Source organism: Gadus macrocephalus, chromosome 4 (assembly GCF_031168955.1).
Source record: "Gadus macrocephalus chromosome 4, ASM3116895v1".
Classification (NCBI taxonomy): Eukaryota; Metazoa; Chordata; class Actinopteri; order Gadiformes; family Gadidae; genus Gadus; species Gadus macrocephalus.
Genome location: NC_082385.1, coordinates 22,244,409 through 22,260,853, shown reverse-complemented (window position 1 = coordinate 22,260,853; position 16,445 = coordinate 22,244,409). Strand labels below are relative to the sequence as shown.

Below are 16,445 nucleotides of genomic sequence, written 5' to 3'. Positions count from 1 at the left end.
TTGTTTTGTTTCCGGTGTAGATCCGGTATGGTGTTGTAGTTTTTCTAACGTGACTAGTTGTTGCTAGACAGCAGGTGAAAAAACTACAACGTTTACCAAGCCAAAAGAGCGTTAATTGTGCGTTTATTTTTTCCGTCTACCCAGGTCCCTTAAGTTTGCATGTAGGCTGCTGCCTGCATGTACGTCATGAAATGGCATAGCCTATTAGTGGAGTGGAGAAGAGATGAGAGGAAAGGACTGGAGTGGAGAGTAGAAGAGAGGAGTGGAGCGGAGAAGAGATGGGAGTAAAAGAGAGATTCTAGGAGGCGAGCGGTGTTCCGTTACTTCGCTGGTGTCACAGATCTCTCCCAGAGCCGCTCCGCAGGCTTTTCCCGGTGTGGCGTTCCAAGGAATGATACCTTGAGGACAAGGAAAACATGAAATGTCAGACAGGGACTTCTCTTGGCACAGACCTAGCCTAGCTTAACACAGACCTAGGCTAACATTGCAAAGCACAGACCTAGCCTCGCCCATCCCAAGCAGCCAAACCTAGATGTAGAGCTTAGATCGGGCCCAGAAAATCAAGCCCGACCCTGTGCACGTTCTGTCCGAGCCCGGCCCGGCCCGACACATTAACTGTAATTATGAGCCCGAGCCCGATTTCAACCCGACATTTTTTTTAATACATGTGTAACTGTAGAATGTTGTATCTGCATTGCATTGATGAGCTTTGATTGGCCCAATGAGCCACGTAGTCACGTGAGCATGAGACCCCGGTTGATGGCTAGCGATGTTGGAACTGATAACATGTACTAGCTGGAAAATGTTAAATAAAACTCAATAAGAAAGCCTCCGTCTGAGCTATTCTACATGGTGTCAGAAGTATAACGGGAATGTTTTCTGGAATTGGACCATAAATATTTGATGGTAAATCAGACTTTTCGGTGAGCGAGATGAAGAAGACATGGCTGATGGATTTCGGCGTCCAGATCCGCTGGTGTTCGATGACAAAATCGCAGATAACTGGCGAGTATTCGAACAGGAATATGACATCTTCATAGTTGCAGCTCATGGTGATAAGCCAGATCGGACGAAAGCCTACATACTCTTCAATCTAGCGAGAAGCAAGGCTATCAAGAGAGAACGCACTTTTACCTATGCTGTTGCTCAGCTGGGCGATGATGGTGACGTGGTCCGCCCTGATGTATCGCGGGAGAATCCAGAGTGTTTGACACAAAAGTTCAGGGACATTTGCAATCCACAAACGAACATCACGATGGAGGGACATTATTTCAACACAAGGAACCAAAAACCTGGTGAGGCCGTAGAGTCATATCTTAGTGCACTTAGAAATAAAGCCAAAACGTGTGATTTTGGAGCACTGCAGGATGAACTAATTAGAGACAGGCTAGTATGCGGCATCAACTCTGATAGCGTGAGGAAGATACTGCTACAAGAGTGTGACCTTGGCAAAAGCTATCAAAATATGCCTGATTAACGAGCTAACCGAACAGCATACCAGAACACTATCAGCTACTCCGCGCACCTCAACAATAAGCGTGGATGCGGTGCACCGAGGCAAGAGAGGATACAGGCCTGGCCATAAGCAACAGAAAGATCAAGGTGCATCAGAAAACATCATAAGCTGCAGGAACTGTGGCCATTTACACCCAGGGAAAAAAGGACTTTGCCTCGCATATGGTAAGCAATGCCATCACTGCAACAAATTGAACCATTTCCGAAGCCACTGCAGAGCTGCATTTAAAAGCAAACAACACCAGTCTGTGCACCAGGTTGCTCAAACCAATTCAGGTAGCTGCAGTGAGGACTTCGAGTCATTTGACATTGATGGACTGTCCCTTGTAGATAGCAGTGAAATAAATGCTTTAAATGAAAATAACAGGAATATCAAAGAAGAATTGAATTGCTGTGTAACCGTCAATGGGAAAAACTCAAACTGAAAGTCTACACTGGCGCAAAGTGCAACGTCATCTCATTGGATACACTCTCTCAAGCAGGTTAGAAATGGAGAAAAAGTTGACAATAATAGGAGGGTGAAGCTGGTGGCATATGGAGGTACAGTGATAAAAACTGAAGGGACTGTGCTGCTAAAATGTCGGATGAGCAACCATAGATTCTACAGCCCACAATTCCATGTGGTAAACAGAAATGTCCAGACACTACTAGGGCTGCCGGCTTGTCTAGAAATTAAGTTTTTCATGTAGACCTGAAAGAAAGACAAAATTCACCGCACAATTGGTTTCATGACTAAGCCAACCGGTTCAGTGACGAAGTGGGCTCCCTTCCAGTCACATACCACATGAAGTTGGATCCAAATGTCCCTTCTGTCATCCGCCCACCTCATCGCGTTCCAGTAGCAATGATTGATAAGGTGAAGACAGAATTGCAGAACATTGGGAAATCGGGAGTCATCACACCCATCTCCGAGCCCACAGAATGGGTATCCTCAATGGTCGCCACACACAAAAAAGACACTGACAAGATACGGTTGTGCCTGACCCAAGGGACTTAAATGAAGCAATAATGCACCCACATCATCCAATGCGCACGGTCGAGGAAGTGGCTGCCCAAATGTCGGGTACAACAGTGTTTTCAGTGCTCGATGCCAAGAGTTCATTCTGGCAAATCAAACTAGATAGAAATTCCTTGTTTCTCACCACTTTTGCCACTCCATTTGGGCGCTTTCGCTTTCTACGAATGCCATATGGCATCAGTGCCGCCTCAGAGGTTTTTCAGAGATCTATGGAGCAGATATACTCCTGTGTGCCATAATTGTCGATGACATCATCGTTGGCGGAAGAGACCTCAAAGAGCACGACGAGAATGTGCGGAAAGTGCTAGACAGGGCACATAAGGTCCGGCTGAGGCTGAATTCAGAAAAATGCAAATATCTCCTGAAGGAGGTCAGCTACGTTGGACACGTCTTCACCGATCAGGGGCTCAAGCCTGACCCACCAAAGGTTCAGGCGATTGCTGACATCCCGCCACCTGAGGATAAAGCTGCACTACAATGTTTCCTTGGAATGATGAACTATCTTGGAAGGTTTATTCCTAACCACAGCAACATTACAGCACCCGTACATCAGCTCCTGCACATGGACATAGCATGGTGTTGGTCAGAGCAACATCAAAAGGCATTTGACACACTGAAGCAGTGTGTGATATCACCACCTGTGCTGTCATACTACGATGTGCACAAACCGGTCACTCTCACATGTGACGCTTCTCAATACGGCCTTGGCAGTGCGCGCCTCCAGGATGGCAGTCCTGTGGCCTATGCCTCTCGTACCCTCATAGAAACGGAGCAAAGATACACACAAATAGAAAAAATATATATCTTGTTTGTCGTTGAGCCACGTAGTCATGTGATCATGAGACCCCGGTTGATTGGTTGGCTAGCGATGTTGGAACTGATAACGTTGTGTACTAGCTGGAAAATGTTAAATAAAACTCCATAAGAAAGCCTCCGTCTGTGCTATTCTACAGTAACTTTGTATGTACATTTGTTACTTAGGCCTACTCTGCTAAGTATATATGTAAGGGATAATGTATAGAACGCCGGTCATTATCGGGAAAATAAGCCCCGACAGGGCGAACAGGACACTAACGCGCAGCGGAGGTGTCTTGCTTCGCCCTGAAGGGGCTTAGTTTCGATAATGACCGGCGACGTTCTAGACATTATCCCGCTTATTACACGGCTTCTTGCCACAGCGAAAAAATAACTTCACATGGTGTGTCTTTTTACAATTTATTCGTTACCAGCATTCGCAGTGCTGGTAACCGCCAAAGACGTTGACGTCGCTTAGCAACCGAAGACGCTTGGGTTGACAAGTTACCGGACTACTACCCATGCAAGTGAACGGAGCGTTCCACGGCATTGAGAAGACCCGTGTAATAAAGGCCTATAATATTTCTGTTTATGGCATAGATTTCTCCTCAGATTAGGCCAATAAAGCAATGATTAAAAATAAATAAATAAAACACAAACGCTCGATCAAAGGCCCGGCCCGCCCCAGCCCGAGGCCAGTGGTGGGAAATAGTGGCGGGTCGGGTCGGGCTAGGGCAGAGAATCTAAACTCTAAAATGTACCAAGAACCACAGACCAAGCATACCATCACCTTACCTATCATAACACAGACCTAGGGCATCATGACCTAGCATTACACTGACCTAGCAAATCATAACCTAGCATAAAAGAGACCTAACCTTAGCTAGTTATTCAAGATACAAATAAAGAATCTTGAATCTTGAATAACACAGACCAGGCGAAGCTTGAAACAATCTAAGTGTTACAAATAATTTTTTACCAAAAATGGAAACACCTAATGAACACCTTCACATCTTTCATTAACGAGAATCACCCTTCAAACAGGGAGCAAACAATCAGACAATCAAACAGAACATGTTTGCAATATACATCCAATGCATGTTGGAATTCCTGGCATGGGTACTTGTAATTGGGAAACTAGTCACAACACCCAGTGGTGTGTAACATTGGCTAACACAGACTTATCTTAGTCTTGCGATACCAGAAGGGACCTTGACGTCCCTCAAACGGCTGGGCTTTGTAAGTTCAAGTTAGTGTTTGAGCTGCCACGGCAACGGACGCTTTTACTGGAAATTGTGCCATACTGGATCTTAGCTCTCCAACCATTCTCCTCCGTATTGCAACAAACTGGAGCTCTAGTGAATCGCTTTGCTACACAGAGAGAGTGTTTCAAAACATTGAGAGTGGATGTAGTCTAGCAACGTTACATTATTTGATTATTTATTTGAACATGCTCCTAATTATCAAATGTGTTTTCACTGATGAAATACCAAAACAGCAAGAAAAGTTTTGTTATAATGGGTGTGTTTCTGGTACCAGTGTTAATCAGTTTTTCTGCCCATCACAGCAACAATATGAAGGGCCAACCAGTTTTAGCAATGAAACCTGGTCGGTTAACCTCAGTCTCTAGTTGAGCGAAGCGTTTACAGACTGACTGGTGAGTCTACGTTTGCCTAGCCTAACACAAATTTAGTATAGCTTAATCTAAGGAAACATAACGATAGTATAGCCTTACTCTCCTTAACACAGACCTAGCATAGACCCACACAGACCTAGCATATCCAAACCTAGCCTAACACAAAGGATCCACTTGCACGTGATTGGTTTGTCTGAAAAGGGCCTCTGATGACCACTTGCTTGCATATAACATACGCTTGTTTGCGGTGCCATTGTCTGGTTGTATACATACAAGAAGACATCTTAGCGACCGTGTTGTTCAAATGTTTGGGCTCTGTAAATGTTCTGTCATCTGGCTATAGTTTGTTTGTTCTTTGCTTTACCTGTGGTGTTGCTAGTCGATAACAATCCTTTTCAAACCATTGATTGTTTGTCGTTAAGATCACGGTGGCTTGTGTACCCACAATCCCCTTATCTTTGTGCAGCTACACGAACAACGTTGATAAGTGCCTTGACACAAGCGTTGTTTCACAGTCAAGCCCAGAAATCAGGTCCACATTTCTACGGATGATTGAGTTTCACCGTTTTACTTGAACTACTCGTACTATTCATGGCCAATTTTTATGGGCATTACCCTATACCGAGACAATGCCATGAATTTAGTGTTTTTTATATGATAAAAATATATAATATAGTATAATATACACATTTTATGGGAAAACGACAAAGTGAGGGATAATTTTTATTGAGTTGTGGTGGGATATCGAGGTCAATGATGGCTAACAGACGGCATCAGGGTGAAATGTATGTGATAATCACTGAAATATCGCCAGCTGGTTACTAATGTGGGTCACATACATGTTCATCAGACCGATATTGACGTATATAATCCAACCCGAGTGTGAAACTAAACAAAACCTAATTCTTACCGTACACAGCCAAAGGATTCTACTCCATGATGTGCAACCAGGAAATACATCATCTGTTCCATTCTAATCCATTGGAGAATTCAAACGCCTAATCTATGTAAGATTTGACGCCCAGGCTATTTGAAACCCAGGCTATATGAATGAAATACAATCAGATGGTCGAAAGCAACAGGAATTTTATAATTGTCTTGCATTTTAGAGCTCACGATTGGCCTAAGGTGAAAGGTTAAACTACAGGCTGGTATGTAATAAACAAGGAGGAGGTTAATTTAAATTAGCACACGAAACAACAACTGTACACTAACTACATTGAAATGAAAGATACCTGTTCATTTTGTAAGCCCATTCTATTTATTTACTAAGGTTATAACATTGTAAGTAAAGGTTATTAGCATGATGCATTAGCAAAGGGCAAAAGAGAAGAACAAAGGTAAATATTGTTAAGAATAGCATATTTTCTTGGGGCGTAAGCATGTCGTTTGTCCAGTGTGTTAGAAAAGGTAATTTTAATGGTGCGTTAGCATAGAGCATTAGCATAATTTACTAGCATAGCTGAACCGGTTGGAAAATGCGCTATCATAGGTCATCAGAATTTGTGTGTTAGCATATTGTGTTAGCATCATGTACTAGCATAGGAGCTTACAAATGGGGGTAAAAGCATTGGGGCATTAGGATGATGTGCTATCGTAAGCCATGAGAAAGGGGGTGTTTGCGTCGGGCATTAGAGTGGGGGTGTTTGGGTATTGCAGACATAAAGCTAAACATTAGCTAGCATAAAACAGACCTAAATTCATGTGAGTTGGCCCACTACTGACCATACTGCCGGACATCCATGCAGATGGAGTCGGGGGCGGTGATGTTGGCCAGGGGGGACTTCATGGCGGAGCAGGTGGTCCACATGTTGAAAAAGAGGAAGACGGGGATCGCCGTGAAGCCGAAGATGGCGAGGAAGATCAGCGCCAGGATATAGGTCAGGAACATGAACTGGGGGAGGGGAGGAATCATTATGTCAACATTATTTGATAGATAGGCAACAACTTTATTAATCCCCGGAGGGGAAATCCCTTTGTTAGAACAGCCCAGCAGCAGTGGAAAACACAGGATACAATAAAAACCAAAATAAACGCTAAGGTAAAGACATACCGAATAACAGAACTTGTTAAAAAGTTCACAAAAAGCGGTTACACTTTATAATACCTGTTCCAGTGTGATAAAGCAATTAGTACTGTGTGATAAGAAATGTAACAACGTTTTACAGCATGTTCTTGATTTGTATTAACATTATCAATATGTCACTAGACAGTGGGGTTAGGGCAAGGTGTTGACAATATGAATGGTGGCAGAGATACTTTAACAAAAGAAAAAAGATTGGCAAGAGGATGATTAAGACGACAGGAAAGATCAGCAGAACAGAGGGGGCAGAGATATTAACAAATTAGGATTATAAATTAAATCCACGACCATGCGGACTAAACAGCAAATTGGGAATCTTTCCATCCTCCAAATCCCAAAGAATTTCCACAATAAGGTTGATATTCCCTTTAAAGTACCTTTTAGGCCTGCAGTACACTTACAAACACACACAGGCGTGCACACACACCCACGCGCACAGAAACATAAATGGACATCTGAAGCAATTAGTGTAATCGTGCTCACATGGGAAACTGTGCCAGAACGTCCCTGAGGGCTTATGTGGGTTAAGCGCGTGCACGTGAGTGTGCATGCACGTGAGTGTGTCTATGTGTGTGTGTGTGTGTGTGTGTGTTGTGTAGGCTTGCATTGGTAGCCTTGCATTTGTACACGTATGGCTCATTCCTCTCATTTATATTTCAATGAAAGGCTTGTTTGAAACAAGGTTAGGAGGATTTGTTTGGTTCACATTGGTGCTCGCCATTGACTGGCACACAGTTTGTGTGTTAACCCTTTCCTCATAATGATTGCACATACAGTTAGTTAATGAATGAAGACAAACTCTGAATTTTTGAGACGCATGTTTGCGAGTGTTTGCATTGCATTTGTGGGTGTTTGCGAGTGTCTGCAAGTGTTTGTGAGTTTGTATTTGTGTGAGTGTTTGCGTGTGTTAGTAAATGTTTCTGAGTTTGTGTTTGTGAGTGTTTGTGAGTATTTGTGAGTTTGTGTTTGCAAGTGTTTGTGAGTGTTTGTGAGTTTCTGTTTGTGAGTGCTTGTGAGTATGTGTTTGTATGTGTGTTTGCGGTATGTTCTTACAAAGGCGGTGATGCAGCGTCCGCAGGCAGTGGTCTTGAAGTCGCTCTGCAGCTCCTTCTTGATGGCGCTGGTGGTGTAGAAGCCCTCAGCCAGCAGCACGATGGCGTACACAAAGAAGAATGAGGCGATCCCATAGATGATGTACTGAAAGATCTGGATCCTGGGAAACATGGCAACACGTACAAAAACATGAAGATGCTTCGTTTAATCACAAGTGAAGTCATTTTGGCGTACAAGCTGTTGTGTAAACCTGAAGCAAATTTCTATTAGCTAAGGTTTTGTCCGATTTTCCGCCCATATCTGTTGAATTAACTGATTTGCGTCAGGCAAAATAAATAATTTACACACCCTAAAAGGTAAGATTTGGAATCTAAATAATTAAATAAACACTCGTCACTTTGTCACACATCCCTTTCTCTACTGCCTCCAAAACGGCTTTCTTAAAGGTTGGGTATGGGATTTGCGAAACGCCAGCAGATTTTGAAAATACACAACTCGAATGGTCCTACCCAGAGTGGTAGATATAACAGAGTGGCGACACTTCCATTGGACTCCGTTGTAGCGCCTACTTCCGGGGTATGGAGCCTCGAATAGTTCCAAACAACCATTTTACGGCGTAGGAGATCATTCATTTCCATTGCTGGCCGTCGAGTAACTTCTGAGGTAAATTGATTAAATAGCTACCTCTTTCAAATTGTCAACTGTCTATATTGTATCAGAGGCCCTTTATGATGCATATACTGATATTTATTTGTAAATGCACAGCGTAATTATATATATATTTATCTTGGTAGACGACCGTTTGCCTGCTAGTTTGTTAGCTCAACTTCGCCATCTGTGAAGGTATCTCCAGGGGTAAATTGATTAAATAGCTACCTCTTTTGAATTGTCAACTGTCTATTGTATTAGAGGTCCTTTTATGATGCATATACTGATATTTATTTGAATATGCACGGCGTAATTATATATACATTTGTCTTGGTAGACGACCGATTGCCTGCTAGTTTGTGAGCTCGACTTCGCCATGTGAAGGTATCTACACCAACAATTACGAAGTTCAGTAGTGAATCTAACTTTTATTTAGTTAGTTATTTATGTTGGATTACTATGATCATTTAGGTTGATTTAAGGACGGGTTTTACGATGCGATAGCTAGTAGAAATAACTTAGTTTAATTATATCCTGGAAAGGGTCATGTTCAGCACATTAAGCCCTACAGATGCCGCCGCTTCAACAATGCTGATTATGATGGGCGGTGAATTTAACCTGTATGGCTTTTTCGTTTTAACTTCTTGTTGACTGAATTTCTCTTTCTTGGTGCCAAATTTATTCTTTTTTGTTTTACAAGAGCCCTCTCTGCTCTCCTTCTCATAAATTTTTCCTTTTTTCTAGTTGCCTTGTTAGGTCCTCCATAGTCGCCCCATCAGTCCCTGGCAGTCTGGTCCCTGGAGCAGCTGCCCCTGGATCACCTGCCCCTGGATCACCTGCCCCTGGATCACCTGCCCCTGAATCACCTGCCCCTGGCAAAGTGGCCCACTTGATTGCTCTCGCTGTCTCCTGTCATGTCCTTTTCATCTCTCTTGAAATCCACCTCAATTTCTCCTTCAATCTCTGTAATAATTACAAGGTAATGTTGCTGTTATATGTATTTTGCCTTTGCATTTGCAACTACTGTCATCTCCAATGTAAGAAAATTTATTAAAGCGAAACATTTCTGTAATGTGAATTAAATCATCTGCCACAATCACAAACCAATAAAATGTATAAATGGATCTACCGGCAATTGTTAATTGGGTAGAAATGTGTCGATTATCCACATTGTGTGCAAATCCTCAGAGAATCCCTGACCTCTGGTTGTTTCTTAAACTGAATGTACAAATATGAATTATGCAATCTCATTAGGAGTGTAGTCTATCCTTGAATTACATGAAATGGGGATTATTGTTAGCTGCATGGATCACACCGAAGTTTAATTTGGTGAAATATGTGTGGTCCGTTGCACTTGGTTCTGGAGGCACCCTCACAGAAGGGGGTTTCCTCCTCTTCGGCTTAGGGCGATGAATGAAAACTGTTGGTACTGCATCGGGCCTCGGCTTCAACATCCCTTCTTTTTTTGTGGCAGTGAATTAGTTCAAAGTGTACCTGTAGGTAGGCTTGTAAGATCAGTTTCCATTGCACTTCAAATATCATTGAAAAGTCATAATTCTCTACACTTAGAATTATTATGCCCTTTGAAATGCTATCAAGTGTTGTGAACATTACTTATGTTCACAACACAGGGGTCAGCAACAGTTTTTGACTGTTGCTGACCCCTGTCACTTGTAAGTTTTGACGGCTGACCATTGCTATCCATTTCTTCCTGCGCTCTTGGTCCTTGGGGAAGCCATACATGTGGTAACCCTTCTCGGACCGATTGGAGCATCCAAACGCTGCACAGCCAACCATGGTATGACCATTGATCTAAACCAATTTTGAATTTGCTCAGGGCTATTATAAGTATTGTATTGGCATAAAGTATAGTTTATTTGCAACGTTATATGTTAATGGTTTGCCCTAAGTATATAGTGTTCCCTGCTGTGTCCATTGTTGAATCTGTTCACACAATCGCACTCACTTGTTCGTGTCACACTAATTGTTTAATAAAAAAAAATACTATTTCATTCATCCAAGCGTAATGAGTTGTCATTCTTTAATATATTTGATACTTTGTGTGGCTCATATCTTAAAATGATCATGGTAAAACATCTTGAATACTTTGATTTCAATACAGATGTAGGGTAAAAGTTAAGGTTAAGCCAGTATGCTAACACAAACGTGAAGCTTTCCCTCAAACTTAAAAACGTATCTAAGTAATACTTATAGATAGCTTTCAGTTGTCCCCCAACCACTCTAAATGTAAAACTGACATTAACAAATATGCAATAATGCCATAACAGTCAGACAAATACTTGTATGTGTTTTTTTCATTCATATTTACCATTCAATATAAAAATCTCTGCTGTCGTCCCATAGAATAACATTGACTGCGCGGCGTGTTTGGAACTATTGAGGCTTACATGAACCACGTGACAACCACGTGACCACCCTGTCGGCGAGATCATAGCGTGTCGCAACTCTCTCTCTCTATAGCTCTGGTCCTACCCCCTCTCCTTCAACGCTGATTCTGACTCCACCCATTCCAAGTACAGGGACGAGCAATCATGCACAAGCTCGAACACAGATGCGCGAGAGCGAGCCAGGCCTAGCTAGGTTGGAGTTTAGGGTTGTCTTCTAGTGCTAGGTCCAAAGGTGGATTAGCTAGTTAGCTAGCTCCAGTAGCTACCGCAGGATAACAACAGACAGAAGCTTGCTCTTGGTCACGAGCTTTGAGTACGCGCACGAAGGGGTCACGCGCGGGGAGCGGGGGAGGGGGAGTAGAGTACGACCGTTTGATTGACGTACTTACTGTCCAATGCCACTCGGTGGTTTTGGAAATCATTGGCTGGAGTTTTTCGAGCCCTGCCCGTTCCACAGATGATTGACTTGTTTAATTTTCACGTCAGTACTTCTAACTCAGTGGCTGTAAGTGGGTTATACTAAGGATTTCCAGTAATTTTGCAAAAATTGCCAAAAAAGAGAATTCCATACCCAACCTTTAAAAAACAATGAGATTGCTCTATGCTGCTGTAAAGTGGCAGCAATAAACCCCTCCCTGTAGACTGAAAATAAGTCTAAATGACCAGACAATATTTCTTCTACACAATTACATCACAACTAACAGGTAGAAAATATGATAAAACTATTGCCTTGCTAACCAATTACAAAACAGGTTATAAAAATCAAAGGACTCCTCAGGTTTCGTGACATCAATAATTTCGTGACATCGATCATTCACACACGGCCATCTTGATGGCCGTGTGTGAATGATTAATAACGCAACTCGGCTTCCCGCCTGAAGCTTGTGACGGTGGTTGTGAACTTACACCAGGGCCAGGGTGGCGTGGTCCGTGGTTTTCTTGGAGAAGTGGTTCTCCAACATGGTCAGGGTGCCCGTCAGAGCCACGTGACCGCAGCCGCAGAACAGCGCCACGCCGGAGAAGCACAAGATGGTGGCCACCAGCGAGGCGTAGGGCACGCCGCCCAGACACTTGATGCAGCACTCGAAGCATCCTACAGGGGGCGTCAGAGAGATGTTTAGTACTCAAACGCCATTAGTGGTGTGTATTAAAGATTGATGAAGTGATGTAGTTAAATTGATTTAGAGAGAGAGAGATTTTTTTTCTCCCATTTGCGTATATTAAACATATCTTTTCAACATATAAAAGCAAAATAAATCACTGATCATAAAGGATGAGTCAATCCAAATTCCGCTAAGAGCTAAAATACAATTTGGCCTTTTTTTGATAGCATCTACTGTCAAATGAACTGTGTATTGCACACACAGACATGCAAACACAGACACACGCGCGCGTGCGTGCGCACACACATGCACATTACCCCTAAACATACACGCCAATCTTATCTAGTAGAACACTCAGTAAGAAACATGCCTACTTTGTGTAAGTGCCAGAGAGTCTTAAATATTACATGTAAAACACCAGGCGACAAGAAGCACTCCCCCCTTCCTCCTCTCCGTCTCCCTCCCACCCCATACTGCCCCCTACTTTCCTTTCTTCCCTCCTTCTATAAATGCATGAGAAACACACATAATGTGATGTGGCATTAAACTGCCTAATGGATATATAACGTTGAGATTTATGTGGCTATATCATAGCATAACACTTGTGTAAAAGGAGTAGGCTTGCGTAGGTTTAATGCCTTGTAACGAGGGCTTTGACACAGATTGTACTCAGAACGCTCTTGATGCAAGGTTAAAACACAAGCCAAAACTTTTTTTTCTGTATTTCAACTGAACTTTCCAAACCTTTGACCTTAAAAATAGAAAATAAATGTCAACTTTATGTTGAAACCTAAATTCTAAGTGTAACCATTACTTTAAGGCCATTTCCTCAGGGTCTTTGCCAAGCTTCACTCAGAGGGCAGGTAACCAAGATACAATCTGCTCATCCCACAGCTGCAGTGCATTCTGGGTATTTAAAAGCAGGTGGCTCCCACCAAAGTCAAGAGGATGAAAGGAAGGGTTGGAAGGAGGGGGTGGGTGGGTGGGTGGGCGGGGGTACATTATATTGAGCGCTAGAGCTGCGCATTATATAACGTCTGTTAAAAATAGCTCTGCAGAGAAAGTAGGAAGTTACTCTCTGAATGAAAGAACCGTTACGTGCATTACTTGCATTACTTTGTTGTTTCCATGACATATACGCAGGGTGTTTGACTCATTTCAGGTGAGGCACCTTGCTCAGCGACACCTTGCTCGATGACTCTAGGAGGAGTCAGGGATCAAACCAGTGACATGCCGGTTACCAGTCAACCCGCACTACCTCCTGAGCCACATGCCGCCCATATCAATCACATCAATCACACCGCATGGGATGTACGCACTAACAGCATGCACTCTGGACACAAACGTCCACATATCCACGAAAGACTACTTTTCCGGCCAATAGGGTTAGACTACTATGCCTTTGGCCTGCTTGTGATTTGTTCATTTCTCTAGTGTGCGCCGCCAGAGCAGTCATTACTCTTTATGTCCTTTACATCCCTCCAGAACCTAACACCTCTGCTCTGTCTTTAGGAGAGAGAACCTCTGGAGACAGGCAACCAGTCTCCACCTCAATCAGTATATTCTGACAGGAGATGAAGCATTGAGCTAATTGTGTTTATTACACAGCTCTTCTCAATGCTGTGGAACGCTCCGTTCAGTTGCATGGGCCTGCACAACTTCCGGTGGTCAATTATTTTTTGATAATTCACCGTTGCTAAGCATATAATGACCACAGTCAAGGAAATTGGATTTTTTAGCGCAAGTAGTCAGGTAACTTATCAACCCCAGCGTACTCGGTTGCTAAGCGACGTCAGCGTCTTTGGCAGACTATTTCTCTGCTGATCAACAATACGAATGGTAATTGTAAAAAGACACACCGTTTGAAGTAATTTTTTTGTTTTGGCGTATAATAAGCGGAATAATGTATAGAATGTCCTATACACTATCCCTTACATAATACATACTCACAGAAACACCCCCCCACACACACACACACACACACACACCCACACACAATAGTGTTGCGCAATGCATTCCGAGTTAACTATGGAATAGGCTGAGAGGATCGTGAAACGACAGCGTAAGCCCGGTCAACCGGAACCGAACATCCAGTCTCTTGCTCTCTGTGTGTGTTGTGCGACAGCGAACAGTCCCCGGGGCCAGAAGGACATGCATGTGATAGAAAGAACCACAAAAAGAGACAAGTAGAAGGAATGGGGAGTTTGGATGAAGAATTAGTCAAATTATTAACGGAAATTGTTGTCAGGGACGTAGGTCAGGGTTATCATAAGTCCCGCCCAGAGTGCCAATCACTTGGATTTGGAGCATCCCGTTTGGGAAGTGAGGATGATGGGGATGAGGGAACAAAGGAATGGGGAACGGCCATCAGGCAACGAGGAGCCTCTCTCACTCCTAAAGACCGATTAACAAATTATTTATTTTTTATAACACTCATACACACACACAGGCACACTGAATTAATACAGTATGAATTAATTTCAATAACAAACATCAGTTGAACATCGTCAAGCAAAGATGTGTAAGATCTTCAGAAATGGTCAAGACATATTTCCTCCCTCTGAGACCCAGTCCACCATCACCCACCCCCCCATGCTGGTGAGGTCTGTAAAAAAGGACCCCTGTTCTTGGGTCTGCCCCTGGCGATGCCTGCTGAGCGTTTATCTCTCTGCGGGCTGTAAAAGGTTTCTAATGGGAGACAGAGCCGGCCGGACAGAGAGCCGAAGTCGGCCCTAATGGAAATCAATGGGCATTTCATTAGGGCGCTGGATTTAGGTGACAGTCTTTGGTCCGCCCATAGACCTCGCTCTATTACCCTCACTCTCTCTCTCTCTGTCTACACTTTCTCTCTCTCTCTCTCTCTCCCTCTATTCTCTCTTCCCTTTCTCCAGCTATCTGCCTCTATCTGTCTCTTACGAGTGAGACAGAAATCATCTGTACATCCTCTCTCCACTGCTACATCTTTCTCTCCCTCTCAGTCTCCACTCATCCCTCTCCTGACCCAACTCTCCCCCTCCATATGTCATCTCCTCCTTCACACCTCCACACTGCTCCCCTTTCCCGGTCCTTCTGACTCCCCTTCTTCTTCTGTCTCTGAGATATGCCCTGTGCCGTCTGTGTGCTGCCGCTTATTCACAGAGAGTCCGTGGCTGAATAAATCAAGGCAACAATCAAGGTGGATGGTTGGTTCTACCCTGGGAGGGGGGTGACTCTGAGTAACTCACCTCCGGGCCTGCGACCCTGCGTCTCTAGGTGTGGTTTACTTGTTATTTCCACCCAAATTCTCAGTGCGTTATAGGCCTTAATGCTTTTGATTTCATATTCCGTACCTGTAATGAATTATGACTGATTTAAACGCACACACACACACACACACACACACACACACAAGCACGCTCATGCACGCACACACATCACACATACACACGCAGGCATGTGAAGACCCTGGCGTGCGCCTCCCCTGTCACAACCAAACTTCACTGTGACAGGAATGAGTGGGCGAGAGACAATGAGAGAGAACTAGGATTGGTTAAAAAGGCCCTTTTATTAAAACCCTTACAGTTACAGAAGGGAGGGAGGGGAGGGGGGAGGGAGAGAGGTGGAGGGAGGGAAGGAGGGGAGATGGGGAGGGGGGAGCGAGGGAGTGAGGAGGGGGAGGCAGAGAGAGGAGGGAGGGAGAGAGGGAGAGGAGGAAGGGAGGGAGGGAGAGAGAGGAGTGAGAGAAGGGAGGGAGGTGGAGATAACAAAAGGAAATTTGATTGAGGGAAAACGAGCGAGGGAAGCGACAGGAAGAAAGAAGACAAAAAAAGGACAGTAGAGAGAGAGAAAGAGAGGGAAAGTCTGGGAGGACAGAGATTGTGTGAGGGTATGTGGGTGGAGGGGGAGGGACAGAGAGAGAGAGAGATGAAAAATAATAAAAAATAAAAAACAAAGCAGTTCTTGGCCCTAGGGCCTGGCCGACGCAGCAGTTGCCATGGCAACGTGTTACACACGACCCAGTTCAGCACGTAGCCCGACGTACACTGCTGCTGTTTCACACACACACACACACACACACACACACACACACACACACACACACACACACACACACACACACACACACACACACTCACACACTGCTATTGCTATCTGAGAGATGTCAGTTCAGAAGGATGATCCACACAAGGAATCCATTTCCTTTCCC

The 16,445-nt window shown here is 43.9% G+C and overlaps 1 protein-coding gene and 1 long non-coding RNA gene across 2 annotated transcripts in view; one reads left to right on the top strand and one right to left on the bottom strand.

Moving 5' to 3' along the window:
• Positions 1 to 16,445, bottom strand: part of LOC132456348 (neuronal membrane glycoprotein M6-b-like) — a 36,785-nt gene that overhangs the window by 4,928 nt on the left and 15,412 nt on the right. The window contains exons 2-5 of the mRNA XM_060050679.1: positions 12,063 to 12,249; positions 8,101 to 8,260; positions 6,690 to 6,858; positions 325 to 398 (exon numbers count right to left, since the gene is read on the bottom strand). Coding sequence (XP_059906662.1) covers positions 325 to 398; positions 6,690 to 6,858; positions 8,101 to 8,260; positions 12,063 to 12,249 — 590 coding nt within the window. The remainder of the gene's footprint in view (positions 1 to 324; positions 399 to 6,689; positions 6,859 to 8,100; positions 8,261 to 12,062; positions 12,250 to 16,445) is intronic.
• On the top strand, positions 8,258 to 10,764 carry LOC132456350 (uncharacterized). The gene is made up of 3 exons (XR_009525443.1): positions 8,258 to 8,763; positions 9,086 to 9,132; positions 9,493 to 10,764. It is a non-coding gene; the product is annotated as an uncharacterized LOC132456350 (long non-coding RNA).